Source organism: Caretta caretta, chromosome 15, assembly GCF_965140235.1.
Source record: "Caretta caretta isolate rCarCar2 chromosome 15, rCarCar1.hap1, whole genome shotgun sequence".
Taxonomy (NCBI): Eukaryota; Metazoa; Chordata; order Testudines; family Cheloniidae; genus Caretta; species Caretta caretta.
This window is the reverse complement of record NC_134220.1, coordinates 11136776-11156251: the sequence shown is the minus strand read 5'-3', so window position 1 is coordinate 11156251 and position 19476 is coordinate 11136776. Positions and strand designations below refer to the sequence as shown.

Sequence of the window (19476 nt, the reverse complement as noted above, 5' to 3'; positions counted from 1 at the left end):
AGCAAACATGACTTTACACCACCTCTGCACCCTCTGGATTCTGGGCAGGGCTGAAAGGGTCCCAGCTCCTCTAAATTACAGCAGCCCATCCCAGGCTGCCTATGAGGGGCAGGCAGTTCAGAATCCCCACAGCACTGTGTGCTATGAATCTGCTCCCAGCATACACCATACCTCAGGGCTTGTGACCGGGCAAGGACATGGCAGCCCCGTGGATGTGTCTCAACCGAGAGAATTCTGCCTCAACCAGCTGTATCTCCTATATGGGCCCTACACTGCACTGGAGCAGGGGAGAAAATCTGCCCCAGAAATTCAACACCACAGCTGGACAAGCTATTTGTAACAAACAATGTATTCAACAAATTAATGCATTTTCCTGTTTATGAAGTATCTGCAATTGGTGAATAGTTCCTCAAATTCCTACCTGTTTGTCAGATCACCAGCCTGACCTAATTATCCAGCCTGTGGTTCACCAGACCGCCTGATTTAATTATCCAGCCTGTGGATCACCAGACCGCCTGACTTAATTATGCAGCCTGTGGATCACCAGACCGCCTGACCTAATTGTACAGCCTGTGGATCACCTGATCGCCTGACCTAATTATACAGCCTGTGGATCACCTGATCGCCTGACCTAATTATACAGCCTGTGGATCACATGGCAACCAGTGCCCTTGTTATCTACTATTTGTTATGTGTTATTCTCACATGGTACTGTTTCTGCTCCCTCTCTGGATGATTAATACTTTCTAGCCCAGGGAGTACAACAAATAATGCCTAGTGAATACTCCCGTGGGCACCATACAGCACTGCTGCAGACAGTGTAAGGACAAAGAACTGACGATAGAAGGAAAGGGCACAAATACAGCCATATCCAATCACAGACATGTTTGTGAATACACTTCCCCATTATTCCACCTTTTGTGTGACAGCAGATGGACAGAGGGTAGCCCCTCAGCCCATCAATACCCACACACCAGAGCTATCTCCTCAATACACTCACACCTCAAGCTGAACACCCCAGCATTCTGCTCTGACATAGCACCACCCTCACACCAAAGGATCTCCCTCCTCTTAGCACCCAGTCTCCCTCCTCAGCACAGACCACCTAGAGACCAGGTTCAATACAACAACATGCAGCAGCTGCACAACAGTGCATTAAACATCCTTAAAAGGGCAACAGTTGACTGTGCACACACCAAGGGAAGTCCTATGTTGGTGTGTCTGTCTCAACATATTGCTCTTATACCTCACTATCTACAAACCCAGATAGGTTGGTAGGTTGGAGACAAGCAAACTGACTGATGCCCAGAGAACTAGGCAAACAGACAGATGGACTAGCAGAGAGAGGGTGACAGACAGGCAGGCAGCCAGGACAACAAAGGAAGAGGAACAGATGAGAGCAAGAGACTGACAGCTAAAGCCCAATGCATGGAGGCAGAGAATGGCAGTGAGAGGGGAACATGCAAGCGAGGGGTCACACTCACAGTTCATGTTGATTTGCTGGGATAGCTCTATGAGCTCCATCTCGGTAGGCATGTAGCCCATGGTCCGCATGCAGTTCCCCAGGTCCCTGCAGTTGATAAACCCATCCTTGTCTTTATCGAACTCCTTGAAGGCTTCTCTTAACTCTGTCAGAGTGAATCCGATAAGGACAATGCTGTCAGTGATGGTATTAGACACAGTTCCCAGAACACCCCCGACAAGGAGTCAGCAGCACTCTGGCATGCTAGGATCTCAGAGATGTTCTTCAAGAAGGTGCACATTCCCCCTGCAGATTCCCTGGAGACAAGCTGGAACTGGAGGAGCTCTGAGCTCCACCACCACGAGCACTGCTGCACAATTCCCCACAGCAGTCCCTGCTCAGACTGCAGAGTCTTTGAATGGCCAGATGGTCAGCACTCCTACACTATGTTCTACAGCCCTCCTGCAGGAGATGGAGCAAATGTGATCTCCCCCAGAATCATCACTCCAACACTACACTCTACAGCCCTTCTGTCAGAAGGTGGAGTGTATATGAGCTGCCCCAAAGTCAGCACTCCTGCACCATTCCCTATGATGTCTTCTGCAGGGAGTGGCTAGAATGGGAACAGTTATGAGCTCATCTACCTAGTTTTACCCCAGATTTCTCCCCCCTGTGATCAGTCTGGCCAGCAGTATGTTTTCACTGAGCAGAGAGAAAGTGAGACATGGAGGAAGGGTCAAAGTTTTACCTTCAATTTCTTCTGGTCGCAGTTCTCTGTCCTGCAATGAAAGAACATCTTCTGTTAAACCCAACCATTTGATAGAAAAGTGGTCTCAGAATAGCACTCATGAATACAGGCAGGTCTGGGAGCATCACGCACAAGCAAGAAAGTGACAGAAGAAACAAGAAGGTGATGACATGTTTAATCCCATCTACCTGGCAAGGCTTTGACATCACTCCCTTTCCTATTAGGAGGGTGCCAGCAGCTGCCTGCACACTTCTCTGTGGAAGCCCATCTCCATTTCGCCTGCTGCCCAGGTGGCCAAATAGAAGTATTGTTCCACACCTCAGGTCCAGGGCAACACGGGCTTCTCAAACAGACTCCAGCACTCCACTCCAGATGGATGAGCTGGCACTGAGAGCCTCCACAGTGTGCCTGTATCATTCCCCTACAGCGACTCTGTGTGGCAGAGTCTGGCACTGCTGTAGTTCGGAGCTCCTCTGAAGCTCTTACCATATTCCCTACAGTAATTCCTGCTGGGAACATCTGGGTCTGGAAATAGCTGTGAGCTGCTTCACAATCAGCAAGCCTAGAGTGATGGAGAGCAACCATGAGCTCTCGCAACCCTATTTCCTAGAGCCACTCCTCTAAGGAGGGACTGGAACTGTAGAAGCAGTGAGTTCACCCCAGATACAAACATTTCAAGCCCAGGCAGAGAAACAAAATATACAGCAGCAAGGTCATCTACAAACAAAACAGGACAAGGATTCACCATGATCAGGAAACACTGCAACTTCAAACATCCAATTTGGGTGTTGTTTTTCAGAGAGGGGAGGGATGTAAAAGAGTATAGGAAAACTCCAGAGACTGCATCAAGAGGAAGAAAAATGAGCGTGGAAATGCACTGCTTTCTGGTTACTAAAAACCCCTTCTAACTCCACTCATGGCTCCCAGGCAAATCCAGAATATCTGAGAATTTGGAAACAGAGATGAAATTTCCTTTCTTGTCTGAGTCCTGGCTTCTCCCCTCATCTCCCAGGGGTCTGCAGCCTCACCACAGGTTCCTGGAGACTGTGCCCTTGATCTGTTTCATAAGGATGAGCTCTTGCTAATTAACCACAGGCTTCTGTGGTAACTCTAGCGGCAGCTACCCGGAGAATACAGCAAAGTAGGACACACACTGGTTTATGTCTGTGCAAACAGGGGCTGTGCCAGAGAAGTGATCAGCTTGTCATTCATAACCTTCCCAGAGGCATCTCTGTGCTGCATGGAACTTTCAGAGCGCTCTAGCTCTGCAGTTTCATCCTTCACAGATCTGGTAATTTCAAACATGTCATCCCATTTCTTCTGCTTTCATAGAAACTGATTTGTAAAAGAGTTCACATTCTTTAAAGCAGGCACAGGAGGCCTCATTGCCTTCCTCTCAGTGATATCATAATGAATTACAGAGACACATGATCAGTAACATAGTGCTTAATCTGTGCCAGGGCTGAGTCCTAGCCCCTCTGGGCTTGGCAGTTCGTAGCCCCGTATCTCCGGGCTTGCCGCGTCAGTTATGAAAGTAAAAAAATTGCTTGAGCCCCGGCACCTCTTTCATTACACATTAAGCACTGTATGCATATCTCCGGCCAAGAGTCTCCAAACTCTTTATGAACTTTAATGACCCCAGGAGTCCTTCTTGAGCACCACCAGTCTGATCAGTAATGTTCAAGATACAGAGGTATCATCATCAAGTCCATTTTACGGAACAGTGAATTGACTCATGCAAAGTTACTCACTGCATCTGTGGCAGCACCTGGCTGAGAACGCAGATCTCCTGCCGTCTAGGCCTGTGCTTTAACCACTAGGCCAGGCTGTAGCACAGTAGATGTCTGAAACCCCATTACAGCCAGCGTCATTAACACACCAGAATGTCCACAAGGAAGTCTCAAGACTTTTTCAGCCTGGCCTCTATTTTGGCACATAGAGGCATTTGCATGTGCAGAGATGTGAGCACTTCTTTGTGTGTGCAGATTCTATCATTAGAGGGGGCCAATGACTGTATGTGCAAAATAAGAGGCCACTCCAGGTCCCTTGGAAAATCTAGCCCAAGCTGTAACTGGTGTTATGAGGAAATTTTCTGTTTTAAAGTCCAAGGAAGCTCCCTTAAAAATGATTAAATAGGAAAACATCTGCTTAAGAAGAAATCAGCTGAAGCAGTGTAAAGCTTTCTGAGGAGAACATATGGAAAAAGGGATACACCTGTTCAAAGAGCTCAGGTCCTAGGAATACACTAGAGGTGATCATCATCATAAGAAACTTTCTGGAATTCATTTATTTCTGTCCTATGCACACTAAATCCTGCTGGTCTAAAGAGTCAACGGGGAGAACAGCTGTTTTAAAATACATTCACTCTGCACCAGGGCTGTTGTCAGAGATGTCTGTGCTCCTCTCTCTGGAGCCTCCTAGGATATTATGAATTTCCAGGCTCTGAACATGGTGGATATAGTCACCCGCAAGCTATTGACATTCTAAATGGAATTTGGATCCAGTTCTTTATATAATCACATATGATTTGGTAGATGTTTGTGTGCCAGTATATATATGTGTGTGTGCACTTCCTTGAGAATATTTCTGCATGTGTTTTAATGTACTGGCTAATGGAATATGCGATTGTCTGCTAGTGGTTGGAGGCTGCAGAGAATAAAAACTTACAGTGAGCAATAACTTGCCTTTAGCTCAAGTGGAAGGGGACTACGTTTTGGAACTAAAGGTCCTTGATTCTATTCCAGCTAAGGACAAGTGTGTCTTTGCATGTGAGTATATAGAGCAGAGATTTATTATGGAGGGATTCCTGACAACTGGATTTTAACTGCCACGAATCTCAGACATTGAGGATGAGCTTTGTTTGACTGGAAGAGCATGTAATGTACTGGATGAGTATATGCAAGTGTGTACACCTAATCACATATATGCCTGTATGTGTGTTAATAATATGGTGTCTGTGTATATGTGTTTAAGTACGTTAGTATAGATATTAAATGTCTGTGTACAGGGGTATGTGCTTTATATTACTGTGAACATACAGTATGTAAGCATGTCTCTATGTACATTTGACATGTCTGTGTGTATATTTGTGCATATTTTAAGGTTGCAGGAATGGATGTATATGTATGCATATATATGCTTGGATGGGTAGAAATATCGATATGGGTGTGTGCTGTATATTAGAGGGGGTGTAGGTACTGGTACTTGTTTGTGCATTGCTTATTTGAAGGTGTGTGAACAGGTAGCTATTTTGGGGTTTGCATGTATGTGTTCTCCTGTGCAGACATGAGAGCGTGCATGAATGTGTATATGAATCTGAGCTTGTGTGTCAGAGTGAATATAGACAGGTATGCATCTCAGGGCATATTTGAATATGCTCATCTCTGTGTATTGATGGGCCCAGTTTTCAAATGTGAGCACATTATGGGACAGTCTGATCCAGTGAAGCACATATAATGGCCATTTAGGCCCTATGTACTAATCTGAGCCTCCATATATGGGATGTGGATGTCTCATTGGAGTGTCATATTTGAACATTGGAAGCCTCAGGTATATCTGCATCCATATGACTGTGTGAGTGTTTCAGTGTGCACTGATCTATCGATCTGTATACGTATTTCTACAATGCCTACAACCTAGGTGCCAGGGTATCTCTGCACATCTTCCAGTTCACATGCCTGAGCATGTATGTGAGTCTGTAAGTCTGCATTTGCAGGTCTGAGGCTGTATGTTTACTGTGGTTGGGGGATCTCAGAGTCCCATGTACGTAGGCATATGTGTGGCTACACGTTTGCGGCAATATGGGCATTGTGTTTTGTATGTTTCTCGCCCGGCAGGGTGTAACTTACGTACAGGCTGCCTGTTTTCTGCGAAGCCCTTCCTCAGGAAGATGCATGCTGGCCCCAGCAGGTTGTGCATGACGGCGCAGTTCTGGGCCAGCATCATGAGTGGACCTTGGTACTCGCAGGCTGACGGCCCCTCTTCACTGGTCTGAACAGCCTTATAGCAGGTCTTCTCCTCATGACGAATCTTCCCAGCCAATCAGCAGCAAGTAAACAATACAACAGAGGAAGTTACCTCCCCTTCTCTCTCAGTCTTTGATCTGATGTTTTACTGGGCTGCCTGACAGAGTAATTAGCCCTAAATTTCCTTCATCTTTCCATGCTGGGTCCCTCCCACCAGTCTAGTACAGGCTTGTATAGAAGCAGTAGGTACAGGAGTTCACTGTCAATGGCTGATAAAAGTCCAGCCAACCAGGAAGATTTCACTTTGAAATGACATCAAACTTTCTCAAAGCTGCACACATCCCTCCAGCTACAGATGAAAGGGCCAGGATAGAAAATGAACATCTCCCGCCCCTCCTGTCTCCAGCCCCAGAGTAAATGATTTCATGTGTGGCCTGCAGTCTGTGTGTGTACAGAAGGAGATTACTGAGAGAGAAGCTTACATCAGGGACCTCCACTGAACAGCAGGCACAGAACCTGCACAGAGAGACTAAGTTTGGCTTCAAGTCACTTTCAGGCAACAGAGTTCAACAGCTTACAGCTCTGTATTAACACCTGTACCATAGTCGTACTAAAACTGTCAGACAGCCGTTTACAGTGTCAGCGAGCTGAGTTCCAGACAATCACAGTTCTAATGAGTTACAATAACTGACCGAGACTATGAGACTGTAGTCTGTCCAGGTCACTTACAATCCAAGTCCCTGAAGCCTTGTCTGCGCTGCATTTTCACAGACCATTCTCAAGGAGTCCACACATCCCAGCCAGTTGGTACTGCAGAATAGAATCTGAGGTTGGAGCTCCAGGCTCCACTGAGGAGTCACTGCTTTCCTTATATAGAAATGCTTTTCTCTGGCGGAAACGTCTCATCCTGGTATTCCCATGCAGCTATAAAAAGCCAGCACTACCCACAGGACCTTTGGTTTTATACAATAAACATTAACAATCATATTTCTGCTTCAGGAATGAGCTCCTGCTTGTACCGATGGCATTCCCAGAGTTCATCTGGGAGGCTTTGTCCACAGCCATTGTCTTTTTATATTGACTCATCCCTTAAATCATGAACTTCTTCTTTCAGGGCTGAGAAACAGGCCACACTTGCTCCCCACTCACACTTGCTCACATTTATTGTAGCTATTTGCTGCGTCTGCCATATGATACTGCATCGCACACATGCTTTATAGTTTACATTTTAAAACACAGTCTTAAGACAATCTGCTCATGTATAATGTCATGTGACTATCAACCAAAAGCACCAAGACCAATATCACACAAAAAGAAACTCACAAAAGAAAGGAAATAGCATAACAGGGTTCTAATTGCAATCACAGATGGGAAGGAAACCCTTTACCTGATTATACATGGCAGATGGGGAATTTATCTTTACAAATATAACAGACTAACATCAATCCACACCTGGCACATCACGGGCGCAACTAATGGTCTTGACATTTGTGTGATAATGACGTGAACATTTGTCACTTTGGTACAACATATTTTATAAATCACCAGCTTTATTTCCCAGAGTCTTTTTCAATATATAATATGAGAGATTGAAAATATACACGTCAGGCCAAATCTGTTGCAGGAGTAATTCCATTGAAGCCAAATGAAAGGTGAAAGGTTCCAAAGCCTAGTCCTAATCCCTACCTGAGCCACCTAGTCTCTCAAGCTTATTATGAAGTCAGTGGAGTTCCATGAAGGATGAGATTAGCCCATTATTTTCCTATGTGGACAGAAATCACAAGTCTGACGAGAGAATTGCCAGAGACACAGAACAGGCTGATCCATAGAACCACAGGTAGTGCAGGGAAAGGGAATTGGACTTCTCTGGCCTAGTGTGACACCATGTGAGTCTCCCCTCACCCCTCTGCTGCTAGTGACCCAGGGTCATTAACAGGGCTCACGGAAAACTGCCCTACAAAGCACCAGTTGCTGCTGCTGTCCATTTGCGCTGCCCCCCCCCCCATCTGGTGCTGGAAAGTCTCCCTTCCCGCATGTGTCCCATAAACACATCAAGCCAAAGCAGAGGAGACACCTCCTCCGCCAGATGGATACAAGGCAAAATGAGGCCAGCCACCTGTTAGTGGCAGAAGCAGCAACATGCAGATCTGAGTACTGATGGCAGCAAGGTAACAGTGAGGAAGACTCAAGCCCTTCTCCTCTCCCCTACCCAATAAAACCCCACAGCCACTCCTGTGGTGATAAAAGCACCTGGCTGGACTCCAACAGAGAGGTGGCTGTAGAACTGGCAAAAGGTGCCAAACAGAGTGACTTGAAGAATGAAGGTTTCTATTCAGCCACTGTAGAGGCAGAAGCAGAGCCGGCTTCCCCCACATTCCCCTGCCAATGTGCCTCAGTCCTGACCCCGAGGGCCACTCCGAAGTACTGAAATTTATCCCATTTACACCTAGGTGCCTCTGATGAGACGGTCAATTAGTGTTGTGACAGTGGTGTTTACTGCTGTGCGGTCACTGTGCACTAAATAGGGGGCTACCAACAAGAGACTGAATGGGAATGAATTTCAATGACGATTAACTAGAGACAGATGTGAACTAGGGAGGCGGAGGTGAAAAGGTCCATACACCAGTCCCAAACCATACCCCCCTGAGCCATCCCGTCCCTCCAGATTATTCTGAACTTTCTGTCTTGTCTGCCAGAGTTCAAAGTGAGCCCGCTCCCTGCTCTATCAGGGCACTTCACATCCACCATTTCCAGGGCTTCCTCCTCTGTCTAAGCTACTCAGGGAAGTCTCAGTTTGTCTGTGTAGAGATCCTTACACAGCTTCTTGTGCTGCCTCCATAATAAAGAGTGTGCTGGGAGCACTGCAGTGAGAGAAGCTGCTAGGGAGAGGGTTTGGGTGACAGACGATTATCTGTCACCGAAGCTTTGCTTGCCCCCTTGCCTCAATTTGAAATAATTCCCCCCCACAATGCTCAAAGAAGTGCAGAAGGCAGCATCTCTGTCATGCAAAATCCATCCTTCCTCTCCCTGAGGGAGGTTTATCAAAAGCAAGAGGCCTCCAGGTTCCTAACCCTGTTCTCCTAGTTACGTTAAAGTCTCTGTTTCCACTTGACAGACTGCGTTCGGAAGGAACAAATGGAGGAGACCAGCAAGAAGAGGGCCCTGCTTGGCATCATTCTAGCCAAGGTGGTTCCTCAGTCTCAGAACAGGACATGAAAACTCAGTGGAGCTGGGGACAGTGGGAGAAATCTCCCTGACAAAGTCTAGTTCAACCTATGTCCCATCTCTCCTTGCTCACTAAGTTTCCCCTCACTCTGCCAATGTCAAAACCTGAGGAAGAGAGGAGGAATGTTACACAGAGCGGCAGTCTGAGGTTATGTCATGTAATGGTCTGATCCTAAAAGGTACTGAGTAACTCCAGGCTGCAATGAGGTCAACAGCGGTGTAGGGGACTCAGCACCTCACAGCACTGGGCCCTGAGGCCTTAATATATGGGCCAAAGCGAAGCTTGCAGAGTTCTATAATGCGGCCTGTGGGCTTCCTCACCTTAACCCCTTCATTCCTACTCTCTGGAACTATGTGCAGAATGCATCACTTTAAATGGCTCTTAGGAATGAAGAATTAAATACAAATAAAGGCAGGGCCTAAACAAGCTACAAGACCCAGAATGCAATGCTCCATTTTGATCTAAGCAGTCAGGGCCCACTGCATGCTGGGACCTGTATTCTCTGGAAACCACATCTCCACATGAGAGATGAGTGCAGGTACATTCTGTTCCATTTTATGTGCATTGGAGGCAGACTGCAAATTGCCAGAATGGCCCTTTCAGATGTGCAAAGTTTAGGCACCTCCAGCTGGCTGAACCCCAAGTGCTTCTCCTGCTTCTTCCCCAGGGTAACACTGACCAAAAGGGAGAGCTCAGCACTGTCTAGCTGCTTTGGAATGAATTGCCTCATTACATACCCCATAAATCAGTTGGGTCTGCTGGGGTAGGTGGGCTCCCTCCCTCCCACACAGCAATGCTTTGTCATTACCAAGAAACACTCCAGATTTAACTTGTGCCTTGTTTGTGGTAGCTGAGCTCGCAACCATGAGCTGCTCCACAAAAGTGACAAACCCAAGGCCAGAAAACATTCACTGCTAGCAAGGCCTCCACACTGTGAGCGTCCTTGTGGCAGGGCCGTTCCATGGCTGGCAAGGTACTCAGTGACTCCAGGCTGCAATGAGCGTCCTCACAGCAGCACCATTTCACTGCTGGCAAGACCTCTGCACTGTGAGCTTCCTCATGGCAGTGCCGCTTCGTTGCTGGCGAGGTCCCCTCATCATGGCTTCCCGACAGCAATGCCATTTCACTGCCACTGAGGCCTCCATGCCGTGAGCTCCCTCAGTGCGGTGCACTGCCATTGCCTATTACAACCTTCCCCTTTGTAAGGAACAAGCAGATCATTTCGTGGTGAATTATTATTTGGTTCAGCGTCCCCAAGTGAATTCCTTCCTCCAGCTGGCCTAATGGGCGCATTCTATCTCAACGCCTTCCTCATCCTGATACTCACAGTGCCCAGGGAGAACCATTCCCATTGCCAATTCAGCCCATAGTGGCAGCACAGCTCCTAAATCTAATTAATCCCTGAACCATTCTGAGACCTAAGCACACAGCAGCCCACAGGTAAAATGCAACCAGACACACATGGCAGTACAGGTGGGCATGAATGTGTACGCACATGGGGCATGCTTACACATGAGGGAAAGCATGAACACACATACCTGAGCAAACATGACCAAACACATGCAGACACGTACCACAGAAAGCAGGCACCCACATATACATAAATACGGGCACAAACATGGATACATACAAATATGCAAATACACAAATACTCAGATCCACACATATGTGAGGACACCCAAGAATAAATGCACACATGCAGACACAAATGCGCACACACACACACATATATGTGTGGACATACGCTCATGCATACACTTAACCACACATCCTCACTCACAGATGTTGCACACATATGCATGAGTATGCACACACATTCAGATATACACACGGAAATGCACACACACGCAACACACACATTCATGTGCTCATTTGCATACACATAGAGAGGGACATATGCTAACAAATTTGTGTGCTCCCACACCTTCACATGCACACACGTCGATAGACAGATACGTCTTAACTTGCACACATGCATACCCACACAAATGTGTGCACACGCTCACACGTGCGTATATAACCAAATAATATGTGCACAAACACGTGCACCACATGCAAGTGGACAAATACATGTATATGCACATGCACACACTTACAGACATGATGGAAACCTGCCTACTCACGTACGTACACACCTATTCACAGACCAGCTGTGGCGTTCATCATCACAGGTTCTGAACAGTGCATTTGCATTAACAGCTCTTAGGAAAAGGACTTCTGGAGGGAGCTGAACCATTTGCAGACAAGTCTGCATGTTCCTCCCACCTTCCCTTCCCATCTACCCACAATGTCACCCGTCCCAAGAAGCAGGGTTTGAAACACGCATAACTCACTTGGATTCAGGGAACATACCTTTTTCGAGAGGTTTCTCAGTGGAGACTTCACACAGTTGCCCATAATATGTTGAGTCTGCCTTTCCGATGGACTTGGTTATAAAGGAACCGAGGCAATTGATTCCATTAAAGGTATTCCTTGGGAGCAAAGCAAGAAAGGCAGCACCAGTCAAATCCAAAAAGTTATTGGCTGCTGGGGCTTCCCTCTTCAGGGCGGTTTTTCTCTCTGCCTCTCTCTCTCTCTTTCTCAGAGTCTCCCTCTCTTTCTGTGTTTTTACTTTACGTTCACTTTCTTGAAAAGATGAAGTAGGAAGAGAGGGAGGGGAGAGAAATAGAAAGAGAGAGAAAGAGGAAGAGAGAGAGGGAGGACAGAAAGAGGGAGGTGGAGGTATAATCTACATCAGATTAATGCTCAAATCCCTCCCACCCCCCTCAATCTGCAGTGAAGATTGTTTCACTCATGGGAGAGGGCTGATTCAGGGGAAATTAAAGCAGAGAGTCACCATAAGAAGTGATTTCAATGACAAGCCCAGGGAATCTGGCTACTTTGGGTCCACACAGCCAGTGAATATCTCATTCTGTATTTCCCCTGCCCCCCCCCCCCCCGCCCCCATTTCCAATTTCTCTGAGCTTTTCAATTACCAAAGAGCCAGGCTAGTTGGAAGGCAATCCACTTAGAGGCTCTGAGCGGAGACCAAAGCTCAGACCAGCACAGCAATGGACTATTTATCTGGATGGGACCTGCTCCTGGTCTACAAACAATAGAAGACCTAGGAGCTGGCTCTTTTACTGCTCTTTTCCTGCTATGGCCAAAGCAAGTAGCTGAAGGCAGCAACCCAATTCCTCTAGACCCCGCTTCACCTTCAGAGAGTAAATTTTCATAATGAAGGAGAGATGAAGTGCCAGCCAAATGCCAGAGTCTCCCCTGCCTTCTGTAGTTAAAAAACAAGTGGTTGGCTTTTCCCTGCACACATGTGAGCAGAGATGGGCCCAACCAAACCCCTGACAGGGCCGGTACTAGCCTATTGGGAGCCCTAAGCAGGAATATTTCTCTCTCACACACATTTCTCTTTCACACACACACAAATAATAATTAATATGGGATCCTCTTGAGCTGCTTGGGGCCCTAAGCAATTGCTGTGTCTGCTTATGCCTAGTGCTGACTCTGCCCCTGGATCTGGACTGACCCAAGTTCTGGGGATGTACTGGGAAAGAGTTCAAATTCCAGATCCAAATTTCATAGATCACGCCATATTTGCAGTGAGCTGAACCAAACACTCAGCTCCAAACACCCTGGAAATCTAAGGCCTCCACCACATATATCTGAATGTGAACTGCAAGGATTAGGCCCTTCTCTCATTCTAAGGCACATGGAGGTAACAGAATCTTGCTCCTTCCCCATCACAGGACAATGCAATACCCATCCCTGAAACAATCAGCATTTGAGTCCTAAACAAATTTACTTCTGGCTTCAGACTTTGAGAAGGCTGAGAACGTTCAGTCTGAAGGGAGGTTTAAATTACAGAAAGGATCCACCACCATCCATTGCAATAGGGCTTTGAATTTAATGGTGGATGCATCCTTAGCTATGAAGCCACCATGGCTGCGGATCCACAAGAATAACTAGACCATGGAATGGAGAGCCGCTTCCATCTATAACTGCAAAGACAGAGGTGATGCTGGAGCTTCTGCTGTACTTTAGAACATTCATTAATCTGCTAGGGGATTTAGGAGTTCTCACCTACAGCGGAACTGCTTTAAGACATTGTTCACAAGTGTGGTTCCAACAACAGCTGTTAAGGGATCCACCCCAGGATCTTAGCCCTTGTGCTGCTGTGCTGGAGACATAGGGTTATTCCCCTTTCATGAGTTCTCACCTGTAGGATTGTAAGAATGGAGAAGGATGAACTGTCAAGGCAACAGCAAAGAAGTAATTTTTCTGCTTTCATACTATCCGGCTGTAGGAAATGCTGTAGGATCCCTGGGTGTGAAGAGAATTCACAGATATTCCACAACGCTGTGGTCTCTTCTACCAAGAGTCGCTTCAAGGATTGGTTTAGGAGCCCTGACTGTGATGGGAGCTGACAGCGTCTCCAGTTCCAGTCCAGAAGGAATTACTCCTCATTCTGCTAGTATTATACAAAGGTGAAATCTCCACACGCTATAGCCAGCCTCTCAGTGCCCCTTGAGTCCCTTCTCCAGTGCATTCTCTGGGACAGATCCTGCACATGGTTATACCAACAGCATCTGAAAGACATACAGCCTCCAAGATGGAAAGTTCACTATGGAGGAGGTTGTGGTGGCAGAAATTGGCCAGAAACTGCCTACCACCCAGGGCAAATGGGTGTTATCTAATCCTGAAGAGGGGTTTGGGCAGGGAGGATGGGGAAGCACAGGTCAGGGCATCCCCTGAGGAGACTCCATGGGCAGGGTCCCTATGGAGCCCTGATGGGAAATTTAGCATCTCTTGCCTCCACACTCCCAATCCCTGCAGAACCCCTCCAGGGAGCACAATGCTGGTATCACAGCCCACCTTCCCTCGGAGTAGAGCGGGATTAGGTTGCACAAAGAACTGTAATTCACCCCTCCCTGCAGTAGTGTCAGTGAATCAGATCTTCTTTCTGTTCTGTTGTTTTGTGAACCACAGTTTGAGAACCACAGATGCAGGGGAAAACGCAGGACCATGTTTGGGAGCGGGAGTTTGATCTGGTCCCAGCCTCACTCAGCAGGAGAGCTAGAGGAAGTACTAGCCATGGGGGAGCTCCTAGCTCCTCCTCTCCGGTGTATGTGGCTACTGATTTGAGCCTGCACTGTTCAGAGATGCTAATGAAGTGCTATTCTGGGCCAAGCTGTTGGCCGTTAATAATGTTCTTTGTCAGCTGGAACCATCCCTGGGCTCCTTGTTTATTGACAAAGTGCCTGTCTCCCTTGAGCAGAAGCTGCCACATAGCAAGTGAGACATCTTGCTCCTTCCCGAGACAAATTATTCCAATTCCAGAGCAAACCTACAAGAGAATCACCTCCCTGCTGCTCATGAATCTCATTGTGACAGGCAGCATAGGGCCAGGAACGCCCTGCAATTGATAAATATCTGCCGCCTGTGTCGTCCGAGAGGGGAGGAAACGGAGCAATTTATCCAGACTTCTATCCCCAGAGATGGCACTGGCAGAAGGATTAATCAAATCACCCAAGCTGCTACAGGAGAAAGTGGAAAGGCAGGGAACTGCAGGGGGGACAGGACAGAAGACAGACAGAGCATAAGGCAAGGGTAGTCAATAAGTGGACCAAGGGCCAAATCTGGACTGCCCAATGCTTTTGAATGGACCATGAAATCTTTTATTTTCTCTGGAGTCTGGACCTTGACTATACCTTGACCAAGAAATTTGGACCTTGACAAAAAAAACTGATTACCCCGGCATAGGGGAAAGGCCAAGAGGAGCACTTCCAGATCCGGAAGGGTGTGGTGTATCCGGGATTGGACCCATTTTGCACTCAAGTGTGCAACATGAACATAATCCTAAATCTTCAGCCCCTCCCTCTGTACATAGAACTCCTCTAAAGTCAAAGAAACAGAGCACCTGTCCAGCAAGCCTCCAATTTAGGTAGTAGAGAACCTAAGCCAGTGATACTCAGACTGAGGCTCATGAGCCACAAGTGGCTCTTTAATGTGTGTCCTGCAGCTCTTTGCAGCACATGATATTAAAACACTGTATGATTTAATTATTAACCAATCGAAGTTATTAACCAATCAGGATGCTTTTATTATGTTAATAACCAATTGTAGTTGATAAAATAATAATACTTGGTCAGTCATTTTGCTGGCTCCTGAACCACTGAGGTCTGAGTATCACTGGCCTAAGCACATCTACTGATGCACATCCTGCACAGCCAATTCATTTTACAGGCTGTGGTCCGATTCCCATTCCCATCCTCAGCACCTCTAGTGATGCGCAATGAGATGTGGCATCAAAGCTGGCAGAAGGGGTATTAAGAAATCTGGAGGGAGGGAGCCAGAAATGCAAAAAGGCCAGTGAAATCTGTCTTTACCCCTCCTCTACCTCTCAAGCTTCTGTGCCTGGGAGGAAAAGAACCCTAGGAGTCAGCAGACGGTTACGTGTGTACACAAGTGTTTCATGTGGGTGCACATCAGTGGGTGGATTTATGTGTGTGTGGGTGCAGGTGATGTGTGCATATATGTTTGCCCACACATATTAGGTTTTCTTTAGAAAAGTCTGGAATTGTTTCATAAAACTTTTTGAAACATTACTGGGCTTTTGTGAGATTCAACTGTCACCTGGGTCCTTGCATCCCCACTAAGAATCCCAAGGATGGGACATGGAGCCTGGCTTGGATGGAGCCTGGCTTGGAGTTGGAATTTATCATGCAGGAAGGAGAAACTTGCTATGGAGACTGACCACGGCATGAAGCAGGAAGGAGCCTGGTATGAAGGCTGGGATAGGCACAGAGTAGGGGGATGGACTAGATGACTGAATACTGTCATTTTTTCCATCTCTAGATTCTATGATCAGAAGGAATGTTGTTCTTGAGAGAGATGGAGACTAGTGAAGTAGGTTTTCACCTGTAATAGCAGCTATCTGTTATAAGACGCCTCTTCCTGCTAATGATGAAAACATGGAACTGACACCTTACATACAGACATTAAAGAGGGTCTTCTTTCCAAAGACAAATGTTGCTGTGTCCTAGTTCTGATTAGTTCAGAGGCAGCTGGTAGGGCTACTTCCAGTAGCAGAGAATGCTGACAGCCCCAAGAGAGAGATCGAAAACCAACTCAGAAATCGAGATCTGAGAGGGGAGGAGGGGAATTTGCTTTGTCAGATTGCAGCCTACCTTGGCAGCATAGAATAAAAGTGTTTCTACTGGGCAAGTAACAGTTTCCAGAGGACAAAGCATTCCTGTTCCTTATCAAACTTCAGGTCCCTTACAATATGTCATCTTTCATCTTCTGGGACAATAGATCAGACCCCTGTTTGTGACTGGTATAACAACAATATTAGTGTGGTGGTTTAATCTCTGGTGAGAATATATGTATGAGGGTCAAACTCATCCCCAGTGGACCTCTACTGAAGTCAGTGGAGCTACCTAAGGGACAGATTTGACCTATTGTGTATTTGGAAGGTTTCACTGTTTTTTATCTTGAGAAACCCATCTGACTCCTGCCTGTTTAATTTATCCCACTCATACATGTGATTTCTACCTGCTCTGGTTCTGAATTCTTTCTCAACTTTGCCATGAGTTTGCATCTGGATTGCTAGCTTTCAGCCTTGTTCTTACTCACCCTCCACGTGGTGGCTATATAACTCTGTAGAAATAAGAAACAATGCAGTCGTGTTTGTTGGATGACTTTCAATGAGCCTGTTGATTAGGATTTATTAACATCCTTGGAGCTACATTGTCATTGGTATCAGGGGTCCTTCTGTTACAGCTCCCAACCACTGGTACCAGCGCTGGGCCTCCAAATATCTGAGACTGGTCATCTTCCCCCCTTCTGTATTAGGCCCTGGCATGTTATTGCTGCCCATTCAGTTGTGTGTTTTCCAACCAGGAATAGAGCTTGGACTGTACTATGCTCCAGTCAGGCAAAAGTAGGTACAACTGAATGCAGGGGCAGCAACAGGCACAGGCTTGTACAGGAAAGGTCTTAGTCTAGCAGGCAAGTACAACTGCCTGAAGAGTTTGGGACCTTCTTTATTCTTAAGTGTCCATTGCTGACTCATGCTGGCCATAACATTATATGAGTGTTTCTCTTCTATGTTACACTAATTGGATCAGATTCAAACACAATCAGAAAGTCTGTTAACAAAATTGAACCTCCACAGATATTTCCCATCCCTCCCAAGGTATAAGAACCATGACCTGCAATTGCTGCTCAGGACAGTTTTATCTCTAACTGTTCAAAGAAAAGCAGAGGGCCTGAATCTCAGTTACACACTGTAGAGTGGAAATGGCCTTCTAGTTTAAACAACCTTTCCCCTCAGTGCCCATCCTTGCCCTAAACTCAGGAATAGGGGAAATGTGAATCAGTCGCACTGTCTGGAAAAAAACATGACACTGCAGAAAGCACTACTTATCCTCTGATCCCAGGGTCAGCCTGGGTCTGTACCTGGTGAAACACTAAGTGCTGCAGTCAATGGTGCTGGTGACTAGAGAGGTGGTGCTCTTCCCTTGGAGTCAACACTAAACCAATACCCCGGTGTGACACTGCAGATTGGTATGAGGCGAGAGGTATCATCATAGAACCAAGGTCCTGCTCATATGCACTCATTAAAGATCTAATGACACATTTTGTAAGAGTCAAGGTGGTATCCCAGTGTGAGGTCTCCTGATCAAATTCCAACTCGGGTGATCATATTCTGCCTTCCTTAATTGCCCCTCCAGTTTTTTAAGTGAATACAGGTTTCTTCTTTACTTCCTGTTCTGGACAGTTGTGTCATGTTGCTGTGCAGTGTTGCATAGCTGCCACATTCTACCCCAGAGTGGAGGGTGCATATCAGTGCAGGATGAAGTGATCCATGTATATCCCTTCCCAGGGTGGTTGCAAGACGGTACACATGTGCAAAGTATGTTAAGTAAGGGATAGGTAGCATAGAGATTAGAATATTTCAACACTTTTGATTTAATAGTGACTTCATAGAATCATAGAATCATAGAATATCAGGGTTGGAAGGGACCCCAGAAGGTCATCTAGTCCAACCCCCTGCTCGAAGCAGGACCAATTCCCAGTTAAATCATCCCAGCCAGGGCTTTGTCAAGCCTAACCTTAAAAACCTCTAAGGAAGGAGATTCTACCACCTCCCTAGGTAACGCATTCCAGTGTTTCACCACCCTCTTAGTGAAAAAGTTTTTCCTAATATCCAATCTAAACCTCCCCCACTGCAACTTGAGACCATTACTCCTCGTTCTGTCATCTGATACCATTGAGAACAGTCTAGAGCCATCCTCTTTGGAACCCCCTCTCAGGTAGTTGAAAGCAGCTATCAAATCCCCCCTCATTCTTCTCTTCTGCAGACTAAACAATCCCAGCTCCCTCAGCCTCTCCTCATAACTCATGTGTTCCAGACCCCTAATCATTTTTGTTGCCCTTCGCTGGACTCTCTCCAATTTATCCACATCCTTCTTGAAGTGTGGGGCCCAAAACTGGACACAGTACTCCAGATGAGGCCTCACCAATGTCGAATAGAGGGGAACGATCACGTCCCTCGATCTGCTCGCTATGCCCCGACTTATACATCCCAAAATGCCATTGGCCTTCTTGGCAACAAGGGCACACTGCTGACTCATATCCAGCTTCTCGTCCACTGTCACCCCTAGGTCCTTTTCCGCAGAACTGCTGCCTAGCCATTCGGTCCCTAGTCTGTAGCTGTGCATTGGGTTCTTCCGTCCTAAGTGCAGGACCCTGCACTTATCCTTATTGAACCTCATCAGATTTCTTTTGGCCCAATCCTCCAATTTGTCTAGGTCCTTCTGTATCCTATCCCTCCCCTCCAGCGTATCTACCACTCCTCCCAGTTTAGTATCATCTGCAAATTTGCTGAGAGTGCAATCCACACCATCCTCCAGATCATTTATGAAGATATTGAACAAAACCGGCCCCAGGACTGACCCTTGGGGCACTCCACTTGATACCGGCTGCCAACTAGACATGGAGCCATTGATCACTACCCGTTGAGCCCGACAATCTAGCCAGCTTTCTACCCACCTTATAGTGCATTCATCCAGCCCAT

At 46.7% G+C, this 19476-nt stretch overlaps 1 protein-coding gene across 5 annotated transcripts in view; it reads right to left on the bottom strand.

Annotated features, from left to right (window-relative positions):
- The window catches only part of CABP1 (calcium binding protein 1), a 36475-nt gene that overhangs the window by 5265 nt on the left and 11734 nt on the right, over positions 1-19476 (bottom strand). The window contains exons 2-5 of one of the 5 annotated variants that reach the window (XM_048821744.2): positions 11754-11872; positions 6063-6239; positions 2211-2241; positions 1485-1628 (exon numbers count right to left, since the gene is read on the bottom strand). In XM_048821744.2, coding sequence (XP_048677701.1) covers positions 1485-1628; positions 2211-2241; positions 6063-6239; positions 11754-11798 — 397 coding nt within the window. In that variant the 5' untranslated portion in view covers positions 11799-11872. Of the gene's footprint in view, positions 1-1484; positions 1629-2210; positions 2242-2398; positions 2505-6062; positions 6240-11753; positions 11873-19476 lie in introns of those variants that run through there. The other 4 variants (XM_048821742.2, XM_048821745.2, XM_075120227.1 and 1 more) reach the window with 4 other exon arrangements.